This window comes from Myotis yumanensis, unplaced genomic scaffold (genome assembly GCF_028538775.1).
Source record: "Myotis yumanensis isolate MYYU_CA2020_CCGP unplaced genomic scaffold, mMyoYum1.0.hap1 SCAF_14, whole genome shotgun sequence".
NCBI lineage: Eukaryota > Metazoa > Chordata > Mammalia > Chiroptera > Vespertilionidae > Myotis > Myotis yumanensis.
In genome coordinates this window covers 23,908,778-23,926,362 of record NW_027223765.1, presented here as the reverse complement: position 1 = coordinate 23,926,362, position 17,585 = coordinate 23,908,778, and the positions used below count along the sequence as shown (strand labels likewise).

At 46.5% G+C, this 17,585-nt stretch overlaps 1 protein-coding gene across 2 annotated transcripts in view; it reads right to left on the bottom strand.

Moving 5' to 3' along the window:
* COLQ (collagen like tail subunit of asymmetric acetylcholinesterase) overlaps nucleotides 1–17,585 on the bottom strand; it is a 55,583-nt gene that overhangs the window by 12,469 nt on the left and 25,529 nt on the right. For both annotated transcript variants that reach the window (XM_070433368.1, XM_070433367.1), the window contains exons 3-12: nucleotides 17,326–17,427; nucleotides 14,244–14,288; nucleotides 13,908–13,934; nucleotides 11,817–11,888; nucleotides 10,007–10,069; nucleotides 9,497–9,523; nucleotides 8,806–8,850; nucleotides 7,831–7,866; nucleotides 4,106–4,186; nucleotides 573–678 (exon numbers count right to left, since the gene is read on the bottom strand). In XM_070433368.1, coding sequence (XP_070289469.1) covers nucleotides 573–678; nucleotides 4,106–4,186; nucleotides 7,831–7,866; nucleotides 8,806–8,850; nucleotides 9,497–9,523; nucleotides 10,007–10,069; nucleotides 11,817–11,888; nucleotides 13,908–13,934; nucleotides 14,244–14,288; nucleotides 17,326–17,427 — 604 coding nt within the window. The remainder of the gene's footprint in view (nucleotides 1–572; nucleotides 679–4,105; nucleotides 4,187–7,830; nucleotides 7,867–8,805; nucleotides 8,851–9,496; nucleotides 9,524–10,006; nucleotides 10,070–11,816; nucleotides 11,889–13,907; nucleotides 13,935–14,243; nucleotides 14,289–17,325; nucleotides 17,428–17,585) is intronic.

Genomic DNA, 17,585 nt, shown 5'->3' with positions numbered 1-17,585 from the left:
GTGCATTATTTTTCACTTAATGTATAAATGACATCATCAATGTAATTTTTTCTCTCCTCTATTTGTTCTCCAAAATGCTAAAAACAAAGCCAGAACAATGTTTATCTTCCTTGTGTAAAAGTTGAATGAGCCCAACTGTGGAGAAATTATAAATATACTAGAGGCCTGGTGCACGAAATTCATGCACTCGTGGGATGGGGGGGTGTCCTTCAGCCCAGCCTGTGCCCTCTTGGAGTCCAGGAGCCCTCAGGGGATGCTTGACTGCCACGGAGGTGGGAGAGGCTCCCACCACTGCCCCTGCGCTTGCCAGCGTGAGCCTGGCTTCTGGCTGAGCAGCGCTCCCCCTGTGGTTGAGTGTCTGCGCCCTGGTGGTAAGTGTGCGTCATAGCAACCGGTCGTTCTGCCATTCGGTCGATTTGCAAATTAGCCTTTTATTATATAGATTAAAGTTTCTCTAGCAGTTTCTAACTCAAAACACCAGGCAGGCCTCTGCTGGTATCTCCTTGTGCTCTCTCCGGGAGGCTGGCCAGGAGTGCGACACTGTAGGTCAAGTGAAGCAGTATAGCTCTTACCTGTGGATGGGGGACCCGGAGGGCCTGGGGGACCCTGACGGCCAGGTTGACCAGAAGGCCCAGGCTTGCCTGGTGGACCCATAACTCCACCATCTCCCTTCTGTCCCTGAGAGAGAAAGGTGGATCCTGTTATGAGAGCATGGCATGACCCACTTCCTTCCCATTTATTTCTAAATCAGGGGCCACCCTGCACTTTGGAGCAAGAGCCCAAGGCAGGATGCAACCTCAGACATCTTGACCACCAAGCTCCAAAATAACTGAGGGCAAGTGACATTTGAGATAGTGATGGTGGCAAGTTTGCAGACATTACTTTTCGTTCTGTCCTAGAAACATGACACATAACAGCTGGGGGGGAAAACAACAACAATCCAACCCTCTCCACTCACTGGGCAGATGAGGAAATAGAGGCTCAGAAAGGAGCAGGAATTACTGCAAGTCACCTGGCAGCAAGGCAGCAAAGCTGGGCCTAGCAGTCAGGCCACTTGCCTGCTCATCAGGAGCATTTCTATTTTATTACAGGAGCTGTTTCCACCCGATGGCTACCCACTGGCCTCAGGATAAAGACCCATAATATTTATCTTAGGTTATAACTATGCAATTATTTTTGTGATCATTTCATCAATGTCTCCCCATGAGACATAAACTCCCTATGGGTATGAAGCTGTTTTGTTCACCTCCTTTCCCCAGATCAAATAAGGGAGGAGGAAGAAGCTGAAAACACAAAGGGGAAGTCAAAGATTTGGGTTTTCACCTTGGCCATGAGACCCTGGGTAACTCATGTCATTGCTTTGTGCCTCAGTTTTCTCATCTGTAAAATAGAGCCAGTAAATATATACCTGCACGGGTTTGTTGTGAGGCTAACAAAGATCTTAGAGGTGAAAAAGGAGTTTGTATAGAACCAAGGACTATGTAGATTATCATAGGTGGTTATCACAGCAACTGGCTTGGTTTCATCTTTCTCACACAGACAGGTCCTGATTTCTTAAAGAGAGACACACCTGCAGGGTGTCCTCTTTGCTGCCTGCTCTGGGAGGGCCAAGAGCAAAGATTTCCCCCTCAGAGCTGCAAGGCCTGTGGGTTCTTCACAAGCAGTGTGCTCATTGATCACTCTTGCCCTGGGCTTAACCAGGACAGTGATTGATGCCTGACATCTTTGGCTGGGCCCCCTTTCCACATTTGTGCCTTGGCAGGCTGGCCACCTGATGAAATGTAATCCTCCCCAAGTCTGGGCAGCAGGCATGCCGGGCACTTCTTTCCAATCACAAAGGTGACATGTAACCTGCCTCCTTGTCCACATGGCCCTGGGGGCTCTCTCGGCAACATCCCAGAAGATCTTAAACTCTTACTGTGGGATTCGAGGGTCAGCGTTTGTTTCTAATTCCATCCTGATGCAGGGAGTCTTAAGCCTTAGCCCAAGCTGAAGCATGCCATGAGGTTACCAAGATGGGTCCCAGAATGGCAAAGGAAGTCACACCGTCCTAATATAGCCGCAGTTAAGGCTTGTTGTTCTAGCAGCCAGTCAGCTGGCTCTGAGCACAGGAAGTGCCACAGCTGAAGAAGCTGGAAACGCTCCTTGACTCTGACACCAGCAGTAATGGAATATTCTGCTCATCGGTCGTCCTCTCAGAACCAGCCATGTCTCTATAAGCAGGACTAATGAGCCACGCTTTCCAGGAAAAGCATTCATTCCTTCATTGTCACAAAGTTTGGTGATGCTTCTCCAGGGAGGAAGCCTGTCTCCTTAATTGCAGATTTGCATAATGGGATCAGGGCTGCTTTTCTGGGCCTGCCTGAAGGCAAGTCCTGAAGCATGGAGGTGATGAGAGAAGATGTGATGTAGGGAAAGCTGGTCTCAACTCTCCACACTCTAACTCTGGCATGGAAGCTGGCTTAGCTTAGTTGTCTGGGCAGGTCATTCGACTTCTCCGGCCCTCAGTTTCCTGTGACTATGCTAAGGGGATTGAATTGGGTGATCACTACAATCCCCTGGTTCTGAAATTCTAATTTCCTAAAGTCTATTCTGGATTTCTGATTCTACGGTTTGGATTGACGTAGAATAACCTCCAGAAACTCAGCACGACTGGCCCAATGGATGCTTGGTAGATAAGACCCTCTGCTAGCAAATTAATTCCGATAAACAGGAAGTACCATGACAGGCCCCCAAAGCTAACAACTCAAGTGTCTGCTGACTAGACAGGCACGGAGGGTCTGGAGCACACTCCTCATGGAAAGGAAGAGCTTATTCCCCTAACTTCTCTGAGGTTCTAGACATGGCTCTGGGGTAGTTGTAAGATTACAACAACTAATCATTTTCAACTTCTTGGCTTCAGCCCTTACCAGGAAAAGATAAACATTGCCCAGGTAAAGAACTAGGTGACAGAAGGCAAAAGTCTGCTTGAACCCCAGTGTAGAAAATTATGAATGGAAATCAGCAGTAAGGGAGAAAATTATCTTTAAAACAAGAAAGGAAGGAAGGACGATGTCTCCTTTTGTTCTTTTTCTGAGCCTAGTTTTCAGGAAATTGGAATCTGTGACAGCATTGTGAAGGCACAGCCATGCTACCCATTGTAAAACTTTGAAAACTGAACTGGAATATTGTGACTTCCAAAGTTACCGTGACATCTGAATTATTTGGGTTGAAGGCTATATCGTTGCTAAGTTCACTTGGAAAAGATCAGAATTGGCTTCATATGCTACCATGTTCTGAGCCCTGGCTACATATTAGAATCATTGGGGAGCTTTAATCAAACACCAACCCGTGCTGAAGCCTCACGCCAGATCACTTATATCAGAGTCTTTGGGAAGTAAGGCCTAGGCACGGGGGACAATGACAGGCAAACTTGGAACTACAACTATGGCCCAAAGATGTTCACTTCTCAACATCATATATAATTTGGTTAGGCCTCTCTTGTCCAAGCAATCTTACTCATTTACTAAAATCTGGTGCAGGCATTTAAAAAAGATGTTAAAATGCTTAATGAATATCTGTAGCAATGAGTAAAAATGCAGAATGAAAAATTTCCCTAGACCCTTAACAGTGCCAATAAAGAAGGTCACTTACAAACTGGAATCCTGAGTGGGGGTAAGGGGGGACTATCCTACTGTTGAGACCCAGAAGACCTTCAAGAGCAGGGAAATATCTGGGCTGTTCTCCAAGACTCCATTTGTGTCTGGGGCATTGAGGTAAGAAGCAGGTTTTCTGGGTAAAGGACCAGATCTGGTTTCTACACCAGTTGCTTTGATTAAGGTAGACCTGTTCTTATGAACCAAAGATCCACTCTTGCTCTAGCCTTGGAAACAGTGGGAACACAGCATCCTATCCTATCCACTCAAACTATGGCTACCCTAGAGACGCCAGGAACTCCTGAAAGTGGTGCAGCTTCTGCCCACGAGCCCAGAGGAAACTGAAGGCTGGGTCTATGGGATATCTCTGATTGACCACACTGGCACGCCTCTCCACAACGCCCACCCCCTCCCACCAGCCCCAGTAAGGAGGTATAACTGCAGGGGTCTGATAAGCCCTAGATCCTTACCTGCTTGCCTCGTTTTCCTGGTCTTCCTGTGGGTCCCCGGTGTCCTGCTATCCCTGGCTCACCCTTTGGACCCATTTCACCCTGGAAAGAAAAAAGAGAAGCAAGAGAGGAATTAGGACATGTGGAGCAGGCCCTTCCCTGCAGGTCGACTCAACCCCTGGCCACAAAGGCCATCTACTAGATCATCCCAGATCTTTTCCAAGTGGGCTGCTCTGGGAGACTGGAAGAGTGATGAGCTCATGTGAAAGGTAGGTAGGCTTTTCATGGGCCAGGAAGGAAAGGAGGTTATCCTGGGCAGGTGATTTATTATTTGAGAGAGACAGCTTCCAGGTAGCACACATTTTAGTGTTCCAAATCACCATCCAGAATGGCCAACAATAGAGTTGTATTTCAGTCACAAGTGTGCCTGTGACACCATAAACTACTGGGGGAAAACACTTGCTCTTTTAGTTGAATTTTATGTTTTGTTTTGTTTTTAGCACAAATTCAAATCTATGGATTTTTTATTTTTATTTATTTTTAAAAAATATATTTTATTGATTTTTTTACAGAGAGGAAGGGAGAGGGATAGAGAGTTAGAAACATCGATGAGAGAGAAACATCGATCAGCTGCCTTCTGCACACCCCCTACTGGGGATGTGCCCGCAACCGAGGTACATGCCCTTGACCGGAATCGAACCTGGGACTCTTCAGTCCACAGGCCGACGCTCTAGCCACTGAGCCAAACCAGCCAGGGCTCTATGGATTTTTTAATGATTAAATACAGTTTTGACAGCTATCATCTCTGGGAAGTTTCTGCTCATGTAATGACCTTTACTAGGGTTGTACATTCCTCACTTTTCAGTAAAAATTGGTTTGAGTTCCAGTTCACTTCCATTTGATTTAGACGAAACTGTTTGTGGGGAGACATATGTTCAAATACTCAATACAATTATTGTAAAGGCATGGAAAGCAATATAATATTGCAATATAAACAATATTGCTAATTGAAAAGCCCTATTTTGAAGCATCAGAACAAAAGGCATCAATTGCCCGAATTCTATAGTTTAAGGCTAACCTTTCCTTCTCCATTTTAGTTTCTCTCTTTCCTTCTTCCACTTGGTCTTCTAGGATCCCAGGCCCTCTTGCTGTTTCTTTATCAGTGGTTCTCAACCTTCCTAATGCTGCAACCCTTTAATACAGTTCCTCATGTTGTGGTGACCCCCAATTTCATTGTTACAAATTGAACATAATTAAAGCATAGTGATTAATCACAAAAACAATATGTAATTATATATGTGTTTTCCGATGGTCTTAGGCGACCCCTGTGAAAGGGTCGTTCGACCCCCAAAGGGGTCGCAACTCACAGGTTGAGAACAGCTGCTTTAGATCATGAACCACAGGGCATTGTTCCCATAATTGTTCCAGCAATCCCTCTAACTGCCCAGAATGCACCACCAACAGGCTACATTTAGCAATTGAAACCACAAGAGCTTCTGCTAGTCAGCAGCCAGTATCCATGAAGAGCTGCCCAGACACTCAGAGGAGACAGTGAACATCCAGATGACTGTTCTCATGGAAGTCAGGGGAGGTAGAACACCTGGAAAATTCCAGGGAACACCAATATAAAGCAAGGATCAAGCAGAAACCTCTGAAATCATCTGCCGGCTCAGCCAATGTAAAGGATTTGTCTTGACCCAAGCTACCAACATCCTGCCTCGCCAAGAATTGTCCTTACACCTATGATTTCTTTCCAACCCGCCATGTGCTCTGGGAGGCTGAGCAGTGAGAGTGTGAGAGGAGAGATGGATTCTACGTGGCCGTGGAGATGTTTGCACAATTTTCCAGGGCTGTTTGCAGGGACCGAGGCTAGGAGAAAACAGCAGTATGAACAGCATAACTTTTTTAAAAATTTTTAATTATTGATTTCAGAAAGGAAGGGAGAGGGAGAGAGAGAGAGAAACATCAATGATGAGAGAGAATCATCAAACAGCCACCTTCTGCATGTTCCCCACTGGGGATTAAGTCCACAACCCAGGCATGTACCCTTGACTGGAATCAAACCCAGAACCCTTCAGTCCACTGAGCCAAACCAGCCAGGGCAGCATAACTTTTCAAAAAGACCATCAGAAGGAAAAGTGTGGCCCTTCTCTTCATCAACTGGAAGCAGCCAGTATTCACTTAATCTAATTTCTCTCCTCTGACCTAATTATGGTTATCATATCTGCTCTGTCTTAAAGCAGCCTGCCCTGAAAGGGGAAGAGAACTCCTGATGGCGAGTCTAGTAAGTGGAGCAGAGACCAGAGAAACTGTCATCTTTAATTTTACAGTAATGGATTATTCTTTGATGCTCACTGTTGCACTGAATGAAAGCCTAGCCTAAATATTTTCAACTAAAATCTTTTTTTTTTTTTGCCCTAGCTGGTTTGGCCCAGTGGATAGAGCACCGGCCTGTGGAGTGAAGGGTCCCGGGTTCGATTCTGGTCAAGGGCACATGCCCAGGTTGCAGATCCCTGGTGTGGGGCTTGCAGGAAGCAGCCCATCAACGATTTTCTCTCATCATTGATATTTCTATCTCTTTCTCCCTCTCCCTTCCTCTCTGAAATCAATAAAAAAATTTTTTTAAATCATTTTTTCTCTTCTAATGTTTCCTTTAATTTGCACATTTACTTACTCTATTTTTAACCCAATACCCCATCTAGGGTAGCAGAAGACATTTTTGACAGTTTAAGGCAGTGATAAATGATAATAAATTAATGTTAGATGACTGAAATTATTTAAATATGCTCTACTGACTGGAGAAAATCAGATAAGAAATTGTTTATTCAAGTTTGGAAAATAAAACTTTAAGGTGGACTTGAGAAAAAGTTTAGAATTTTAAGAAAGCATCTCATTGGCATGTTTGAAGAACATTGTACTCTGAGGCCAAGGTTAAAATAACAATTTCCCACATCAGTGCCTCATGGCATGAGGACCAACTGCTAATGGGGTTAGATTAGGGGTGTACTTGGTGGCCATCTGTGCGCTCTCTCTTCATTCTCTGACACCTCCCCTCACCACCCTCCCCATTCTTCTTCCCTAGATCTTAACCCTAAGGAAAACCTTTTTTTAATTCTGTCAATTGTCACCTTCATAGTTTTTGTCATATCTTCACATCACTTTATTCTTATTTACTCAATATTTTCTCTTTAAGTCAACTGAATTAACTCCTTTTTATTAAGCCTTGTCCCAGACAAGATATTCATGAAATCCCACTAAGTATTTAACTATTTAAATAAAAAGTTTAACTAGCAAATAAAAATTGCTTGCTATCACCAACTGAAATAACTCTGCCTACCTGTAGCAGGACATGAGCCTCCCTGAAGAAGTGCCGAATGGGTGTACTCGGCAGTTGCATTAGGCAGAGAAGCCTGCACCTTCCCCTGGGACCTTTGACCACTACAGTTCAGACCTGAGCCCCTTGTCACAAAGCTCTCTGCCTTTGAACATCACCACAGCCCTTTAAGGGGCAGCAAGTACAAAGTAGGGCCTCTGTCCATCAGGGGGGTGTCCTTGCCCTCCCATGACCTGGAGGAGGTCTCACACTTCTCACCTATATGTTCAGCAACTTGCTCCCCTTTCAAACCAGAATCTTCCATAGCGAGACCTGCTTTCCCTGCCTCATGAACAGAGAGGCAGGCCTCTTTTTGTTGTACTTGGATGGTCTATTTTCTTACTTCTATATTTTACTACTTGTAGGTACTTACTTTCTGCCCCAACATTCCAGGAAATCCCGGGAAACCCTGTGAAGAGAACAACAAATAATAGTGATTGCCTCTGAATAACTCTTGAGAGGGCTGTGGAAGAGCTTAGTCAGCCATTTTCAAGATAGAGCCTTGTCAGCCAGCCAGCCAGCCAGTCAGCTAATCAGACAGATACACAGACAGCCAGTCAGCCAGTCATCTAGTCAGACAAATAGACAGACAGACAGACAGCCAGTCAGTCAGACAGGTAGCCAGTCAGTCAGCCAGTTAGACAGATAGCCAGCCTGTCAGTCAGCCAGCCAGTCAGTCAGTTAATCAGACAGATACACAGCCAGCCAGCCAGCCAGTCAGTCATTCATAGACAGCCAGCCAGCCAGCAAATCAGACAGATAGCCAGTCAGTCAGACAGATAGATAGTCAGCCAGTCAGTCAGACAGATAGATAGTCAGCCAGTCAGTCAGACAGATAGCCAGTCAGTCAGACAGATAGCCAGTCAGTCAGACAGATAGATATTCAGCCAGTCAGCCAGTTAGACAGATAGCCAGCCTGTCAGTCAGCCAGCCAGTCAGTCAGTTAATCAGACAGATACACAGCCAGCCAGTCAGTCATTCATAGATAGCCAGCCAGCCAGCAAGTCAGTCAGACAGATAGCCAGTCAGTCAGACAGATAGATAGTCAGCCAGTCAGCCAGTCAGCCAGTTAGACAGATAGCCAGCCTGTCAGTCAGCCAGCCAGTCATTCAGTCACAGCCAGTCAGTCACAGTTAGCCAGCCAGCCAGTCAGTCAGACAGATAGTCAGTCGGTCAGCTAGTCAGACAGATAGACAAACAGTCAAGCAGTTAGCCAGTCAGACAGACAGACAGACAGACAGTTTGTCAGTCAGTCAGCCAGCCAGTTAGTCAGTCCGCCCATAAGATGCGAGTAGGCAGGGTTCACCACTTCCATTGTATTTGATCATTTCTATGCAACAGCCATTACCTTTTCTCCTTTGGGACCCAAGTCACCCCTTTCACCTCTGGATCCCTAAGAGAAAACCACAAGAGAGAGTACATGAGTTAATACCATGGGAGAAAAAATGGAGCATTTTAAACTAATAACTCCCTATCCTATGCCAATACCCTCATTTCACAGGCAAAGAAACAGGCTCAGAGATTACAAGACCTTCTTAGGGAAGAAATGCTTTGTGATTTACCTTCTATTTGGACCCCAAATACCTCCTGCATTAATAAGTTCAAGGCACAGAAAATTCTGGGTCCCAGAACCTCTCCCTTTCTATAGGAAATCTGTCCCCAGGTTCTAGCTGGGTTTTCTGTGTTTTTTTTTGTTTTGACAGACGAGAAGGTTGTGTGGTGGTAGCTTGGTCTAAAGACACACATCTGCCATCTTGCTCCAGCACATCACGCAAGCTGCGTTCATTCTCCATCTGGCATAGCTTCAGTGCTCATCTGTTCCATATGAGCGCCTCAACCTCCACTGGGAGCTCCTCCCTAAGCTGCCTGCCCTACCTCAGGGGCCCCTCACTTCTCTCAGCCCACTGATAAAAGATGAGGAATATTGAGGCAAGGTCACTGCAGTCACCGACTGAAGAGAGACGTGGGCCCATCTTCACTGGCCCCAGAGCCACTAGCCCAGACCAGGCTCTGGGAAGCTGGGAGAGAGAAGCACTAACCTTTTCCCCTCTGGATCCGGGGTAGCCCTAAAAGAAAGCAGAAGGCATATTTACAATCAGCCTTGTCGGACCACTGGGTTTGGTGTGAGAGTGGACGGAATCCCTGAACGTGGTGGTGAGATGTGCCTCATTGCACTGAAAGTTTTAGTGGGGGCTGCAGCATTCAATACCAAAAAGTCCCTTGGGATTGTGTTTACATCAGGCCTAAAAAGAATGCTGCTTTTCTTCCCACCACCCCAAAGGCCTGAACAAAGATTTCCATCTGTTTTGTTGTCCCAAGGCTTGACCCTTGCTGCCCAGAAGAATAGCATTTCTATGTCCCTGCATCCCAGCCCTGGTGTCCCCCAAAGGCCGGTAAAGACAAGCACACTGGTATTGGGCTGTCCAACATCTGTGACATCAGCTGGCCCAGGATGGCAGACACACCCAGATCCTATCTTTGTAGATAACAGCTGCTCCAGAGCCTTAGTGAGAATATCTGAGAACATCCATCTGGACCAACACACTGACCTTGGAGCCCATTGGTCCTCTTGACCCTGGTAAGCCCATCAGACCCAGGTCACCTTTTTCGCCCTGTGGGAATCAGGAGGGGAAAAAAAGACCTCTAGTGACATTTCCTAGAAAAACTGAACTAGGAAGTTATGGGCAAGATCAGAAAGGAACTGGGACATTGCTTGTGAATCTGAGGACCCCAAATACTCCCTTGCTTACTCCCAGGGGCCCAATTCTCTACACTTCATTCTGGTATTTGAGATTAAATATAAAATGAAATTCCCAAGGCAGAGCAGATCTCCAAAACTGAATTCAAATTCTCACTAAGATGCTTCAATGGAATAATGCTTGATCTTTTCTTAGAGAAGGCTGTAGGAGGGTGGGGGAGGGGGAGAGCATGGGGCATGGGGCCCCAGAGGACAAGGTGTCAGCACCAAAAAACTTCACCTGCTTTGCTCTTTGCATAGGGTGGATCTTTCAGACATCTCCATATACTCTCACCCTAGGGTTGCAACCAAGTAGAGTGAACATCATCCTCTGGGTGTGTATGATGAAGGTAGGGAGCTAAGACTCATGGGTGAGCTCTGTTGCCCCTCAGAATCATTTGCAGTTGGAACTTTCAGCACCCTCTGTGCTAAAAAACTATACCAGTGCTAACCAGTAGAAATATAAGGTGAGCCACATACTTCATTTAAAAATATTTTAGAAGTCACATTAAAACTATAACTAAATAGGTGAAATTAACTTTAACAATATATTTACTTTAATTAATTTAATCTAATTATCATTTCAACATGTAGTCAACATAAAAACTATTAACGAGATATTTTACATTCTGTTTTGTAAGATAAATATTTGAAATCTGTTGTGCATTGTACACTTAAACCACATCTCAATTCAGGCACTAAATTTTCATCCAAAATACATGATCTCTATTCAGAGTTCATAAAATTTATAGTTGAAAAAGCAGATTCACATACTCAACATATGATTCACATACTTAAATGTTTTTAAATAACTGAACTGAGTAAAAGTTTTAAAATTTAAACTTAATTAAAGTTAAAAAAAAGTCAGATCCTCAGTTGCAACTAGCCACATTTCAAGGGCTCAATAGCCATATATGTCCAATGGCTGCCATATTGGGTGGCTCAGCTTTATACAGTTGATTTTCAAGACATATCCTTGGGACTTCACTTACAAGGATTGGGAACAGTTTTCTATTCCCTTAAAAATTCTGCCAGTAAGTGAATCAAACTATATAGTGACATTCACCTGCCCAAGTCATGGCCTCTACACCCCATGATCTATGACCAAAGTGAGTGGAATGTAAGCAAAGGCCTGGGAGTGGGCATGTTAGCTTTCCATAGCCTGTCTGAGGAAGGGAATTCATCAGCATTTGGTGATCCCTCTCTGAATGTAGGGTTTTAGTCGTTCCAGTCAGCCAACCCAACCCCCTCAACCCTCCACCCCGAGCCAGATCAGCATGACAGGCCAACAGCTTTCCAGACACAAGCCCCTCTTAGATCATCTCAGGGAAACCAAAGAATCACATGCTAACCCTTCAGGACAAAGGAGAATCAGGGCCCGGTGAAAGAGGTCAGCAGCCCCTCATTTTTCCCCCCTACAGGAGCAGAGCTTTGGACTGGCTGAGGTCTTGCAGTCCAAGTGAAGGAGGAAATATTTGGGGGCCTATGGACAGTATTTGTGCTCTCTTCCGCTCCCTCTTGAGGACGTGAGTGTCACTCACTGTGTGCCAGGGGCCAGGGAGCTGCCATCTTCTCCCTCACGTTCTGATACCACATGAGCCCTGAGATTGCACCACACTTACCCTGGGTCCTTCAGGGCCAGGCCAGCCGATGGGCCCAGGCATACCAGGAACACCCGGGGGGCCAGGTCTACCCTTCAAAGTCAAAGAACAAAAGTCAGGAAAATTGGATTTGTTTCCTTCCTTCCAGGCAACAAGACTTGTCTCTGGAGCCTGGAGGAGTATGGGGTCTCTAAAGCACAGCCTCAGGACTCTCATCTCCAAAAATTGATAGCGAAAAAGTTGGATCACTTAGGTACAAGTGAAAGCCCATGGTGTGACATTGTGTCAACACACAAGATCTTATTCACTAAAGAAATAAAAGGTGGTAGAGAAGGGATTCTAAACTTCTTGGTTTTTCAATCTTTATCACCTCCACCCACCCGTCCACTGCATTCCAATAGGTTCTCCCCAAGGGTGGGATGTAAATGGCATAGGATTATGTTTGGGAAGCAGTAGCAACTGCTGTTGGTTCTCCCTCCAGATCTTTTTCACCTGCTCAGTGTGCTCATCCCCCAGGGGCTGCCTTCCTTGCTGTAACAACTCATTCCTACAACCTGCAACTGTGGAGTTTCTGTGGGCAACTGGATCTGTCCAGTGATTTATGTATTTCCCCTCCCTGTAGCCAATAGCCTGGCTCCCTTACCTCAAGGCAAGACACTCTGTGGTGCAATTCTTACTCCACAGCTCCCCAGGGATCAGGCTGAAGCTGGACATCACCTGATACCACTCCCACATTGGGCTTCCTCCCCATCCCATCTGGATGCCCCTCTTCTCAGACTCCTCTTGAAAGAGCTCCCTTAATAACCGACTCACTTGCACATGGCACGTGCCATCTCTGTCACTGCTTCTAAGGAACTCAACCTAAGCCAGAGGCTATGGAAGAGTAAGCCCTGAAAGAAAGAGTGGGAGCAGGGACTTGGGGGTCTATCTTGACCTTTGAACCCACTGGCTAATTTATTTAGCCTAGCTAGAGATGTGGAAGGCTGAGCCCCTTAACCAGGGATCACAAATGCTGCATGTGGCCCAGCTGGTGTGGCTTAATGGTTAAGCATCGACCCATGAACCAGGAGGTCCCAGTTCCATTCTCATATGTCCGAGTTTTGGGCTCCATCTCTAGTAGGGGTGTGCAGTAAGCAGCTAATTGATTCTTTCTCATCATTGATGTTTCTATCTCTCTCTCCCTCTCCTTTCCTCTCTCTGAAATCAATAAAAACAAAAACAAACAAACCAAAAAAAAAAAAACAACCCCAAAGTGCTGCATGTGTACAAATTTCTACTCTTGCCTCCCACATCCATGGCACACATCACTAATGAACCATGGCCTTCATTAGTTCTGAATATGGAGACCATGCCAGATTCCTTTCTAGCCCAGCAGTTCAGACAACCACTGTGCCTTGGCTGGAGTTGTCATCCGTGCCCTAAAGGGTTGTAAATTTACCTCCCAAAGGTCTGTTTGAGACTCTAATCGATAGTGAAAGTATTTGAATAAAACATTCAACCAAAAAATAGTAATTTATATTTAGAACCACAGGCATCTTTCTTGGCCAAAGTTTTGCACCTACTTCTATCATCAAGACCTACAATTTCAGCACCAGCATCCATTGACCACAGGGAATGGCTGCTGGTTTTCTTCTTCCTGGCTGTAATGGGAGTCTTGATAACATGTGTTTGGTTCACTCAGAGTCCCTGTGACCTTAAGTAACTCCAATTTATTACTGCAAAAGCCTTTTGTTTCTGTCTGTTTGGCACTTTATTCTGGTTTAATCTAATAGACAGTGAGAGTCATTTTGTGCCAGTGGTTGGGGCCTTGGAGGGTTTCTCTGATGGAAGGCAGGATGAGATGCTCTGAAGCTGTGGGAAATCTGGCTGGGCTTGGCAGCCTCTGGAAGAAGTCCAAATGCCTGGCAGTAGCTGGCTCCAGCTCCCAAGCGAAGGAGTGGGCAGAAACAGCATAGGTGCTGTTGTCATCATCAGGATGGTGGTGCCAACACTGTCCAGTGGGTTGGAGGCCGCAGTAGTGCACCGCTGGTTCCCCACCCGAAGGAGTGCACACACACTCACGCACGCACGCGGAGCACAGTTGTCATGTAATGCTGACAACATAGACCATACCTTCCTTCCTGGTCGGCCAAGCTCCCCCTGTGGGTGGAAAAGGCAGGTAAGCGGAGGCTGCTTTGGAAGAGAAGTTCTGGAAGCAGAGGGCTTAGTAGGGCTGATGGCTGGGCATGCCCATGTGGCTGGTGGCTTGGCCACCCACAGCACCCCTGTTATGGCAGTGGGCCAAGCCAAACTACACTGGTGGGATCCCACACCTGCAGCAGCAGCCCCGTCCTCATGGAGCCCATCCTCGTGCACTAAGGCAGAATTACCACATGCCTTGAAATCACAGCCAGAAAATGTTCAGTGGCATCCCCAGAAAACAGGCTGGAAGAGAGTAGTGACTCATACCTTTTCTCCCTTTGGTCCTGTCTTGCCTGGATGCCCCGGTGGACCCTACACAACCAAGAAGCAAAAAAAGTATACGTCGGACCAAGTATACAAAAACACAGACTGGAATTATCAAGGACAGGGGTGAGGGAGGCAGGACCGAGGGAACACCCTTGGAACACTCCTACAGCAGCCTCACTCTCTGTGCAGACTCAGGGCCCCAGAATCCCCATGAAGGACCCTCTTATGCATGCCAGCCCAGTCTCCTCCTCTGTGATCCCCCTCTTCTAGCTTCTCTGAGCTGTGTTTCCAATGGTTTGAAGGCTGCAATGCTCATGTCTACTCTGTGTGAGTTTAATTTTCTCCCTGGAATTCTTGAGTTGCCTGAAATATCTGGAGTGTTTGGCAAGAGCAATTGAAGATACGTGAAGAAATGCTGTTTGCTGAAAACAAGAGGCTTCACTCCTCTCCTATCTTTTCAGTTGCTCTTACCAAGCTTCCCTGGGTCCTGACAAGAGGGAAGTTACACTTTGTACACAGAAGCAGAGATTTAAAAATTCCCATGGTGGATCTATGGGTACCAGGTGCAGCAAAAGACATTAAGAATGTGGGCAAGTAAATACTGCATTTTTGTGCAATTGCCCAGCCATGGGGTGGGGCTGACTCCAGCTCAGGGACTCTAGCACCTTTGCACTAAGGCTTGGCACACCCACGGCAGAATACAGCTGCTTTCTGCTCATGTGTCCATGGAATGATCAGCTGGTTAACTGTTTCCAAATTCCTCCATACAGCAGAGAGGAAATCCATCAACCACCACCCCCCCCACCCCCCCCAAGGCTACTACTTTATCCCCAAGATCTGCAGGTGAACATGACTAACACAAAGCCTGTTTGAAATATGATTTTATCAGACTTGTCTCTAAATGACAAACAGCCCCCTCAGCCAATGGTTCCCAAACCTATCTGCACATTAGAATTCTCTGGGATCTTTTAAAAATCCCAAAGACTAGGCCATGCCCCAGATCAATTACAATCTCAAGGAGAGTGGCAAAGGTATCAGGAATTTTTGAAGTTCCCAGGGGATTCTAATGTGCAGACAAATTTGGAAACCACCACCTTTGGCTTATTCTCCTTCTGTTTTGGGGAGGGGAGGACAGAGAGTTTTTGTTCAAGTCTTTCAATTTTTCCAAGCCTCGGTTTTTTCCATTTCTTAAAATGGGCTAGAACTATTTTACTAGGGTTGTGCTTTAGCTCCGACATTCCCATGATTCACTGAGTGTCTCATTAAAATACAGATTCTGATTGAATGGTGGAGGGGGGTGTAGTGGAGAGGGGAGGATGAAATTCTGCATCTGGAACAAGCTCCCAGATGATGCCAACGTTGCTGGTCCACAGATCTCATTTTGGTGGGGACAGCATCCACTCTGTTCTAAGAGAACGGAGGTGGTTGGATGGTTCCCTGGAGTTGGACAGCACAGCCCCCATGTGACTCAGATAGGATTGTGAGAAGTTAGAGATGAGCAAGTGACTGGGGAGCTGCTGGTCAGCAGAGAATTCCCCTTCTTTCCCCATGGTCTGTGGGTCTCCCTGTGCCCTGACAGCTGCCAGCATAGACTGTGGGAAGATAGAAACCCATCTGAGAGGTGCTCCTCAGGGTGCTCATCTTGCCTTTCTGCAGACTTCCCGGCCCCTCTGGCCAACTCCTATATTCCTTATTGCATTTAGCAATTATTTATGGAGAACCTACTATACCCCATGAGGTGGTATAGATGGGCACATATTATGAACAATACAATGTCCTCAAGACCAGGGGTCAGTTAACTTTCTCTATAAAGAGCCAGATAGTAAATATCTTAGGCTGTGCCTTTAACACAGCAACTCTGTCACAACTACTCAACTCCATCCTTGTAGCACAAAAGCAGCCAGAGACCATAAAACTTAAATTGCCAAAACAAGCTGGATTTGACCCATGGACAACAGTTTGCCAACCCTAGCCACACAGCTTATATTTCATGGAGAGGAGACCAAAGAGATTAGGAACAAAAAAATTAATAAGGAAGCTATAACAACATGAGAAAAATTGGCAGAGAATTAAAATAGGCCACTGGATGGAGAATGATGGGGAAGGCTTGGTGGTTGAGAAAGGCATTGCTAAGGAGGTAACAAAGGAGCTGGCCATGGTAAAAATCAGAAGGAAGAACATTCCAAATGCTGGAGCCACCAACGTAAAGTCCCCAAGGCTGGAACAAGGTGCTTGAGGACCGAGACACACTGTGGCTGCGAGTGGACAGAGTTGGTGGCATGAGATGATGCAGGAGATACAGGCCGGGTCTCCGCATGTGGGGCTTTGTAACCAGAGTGAGGAGAGGATCTCTCAGTCTTCCTGGACAGAAGCCACGGCAGGGTGACCCAGGAGGGCGAGATAACTCCTAAGGAAGGTACTTGGGAGACTGATTGCTCCTTGTTTCCTCTTTCCCTTCCCCATGGCAGGCCCAGAGCCCCAGGCTAGGGGACATTCCTCCTTGGGGGAGCCCCCGACCAGGCAGCCAGGGAAGCCAGCAGTCTGTGACCAGGTGTCTTTGCTTGCCTGGAAATCCTTTCTCTAGTATTTTTGCCTGTTCCTCACTCTTCCCTTTAACTTTGCTGGGGAGGGGTAGGCTGCTTGGTAGCCGTATCTGGGTCAAGTGGGCTCAAGGTAACAGGTTCCTCTTTGCCTCCACTTTCCTGCATTGGATGCAGGTGCCTCTGGGCCCACTGAATGGGGTCAATGGCCACATAAAGGGCAACCCACTGTCTTCAACTATTTTGTGGTAGCTATAATAATAACCACATCCATCTAGGCAGCATCTCACTTGATCCCCCATCTTAAATCCAGTACTGCAGGGACAATTATCATCCTGGTTGCATGAATGAGGAAACCAAAACTGGGAGGCCAGAATTCACCTAAAGAACCAGCGTTCTATTCACGTGGCTCTGGAGCTGGAGGTGAGCCAGAGAAGGAAAAACAGCCCCCTTATCACATTAAAACGGGCATCTCTACGAGCTTCACTTCTCTGAACAGAAGACAGCAGGAGAGGAGAAGCGGTCTGGTGGAATGCACCAACCTGGGGGCCCGGAGGCCCAGGGGAGCCGAGCGATCCTTGGACACACGGGGACTGCGTGGTCTCCAGTTCCAGGATGAGATTCTTCATGTCTGGGGAGAGAAGCTTCAATGCAAAGCAATACAGGGTTATATGTCAGACTTGAGGGACAGAAGAAGGGTCACCACCCTTGACACAGACCTGCTTCGTAGACCAGTTCCCAGGACTGGCGCTTCTCTTACACCCCAATGGGTATCCTAAGGTGACCTTCCTGGCCACCAGTG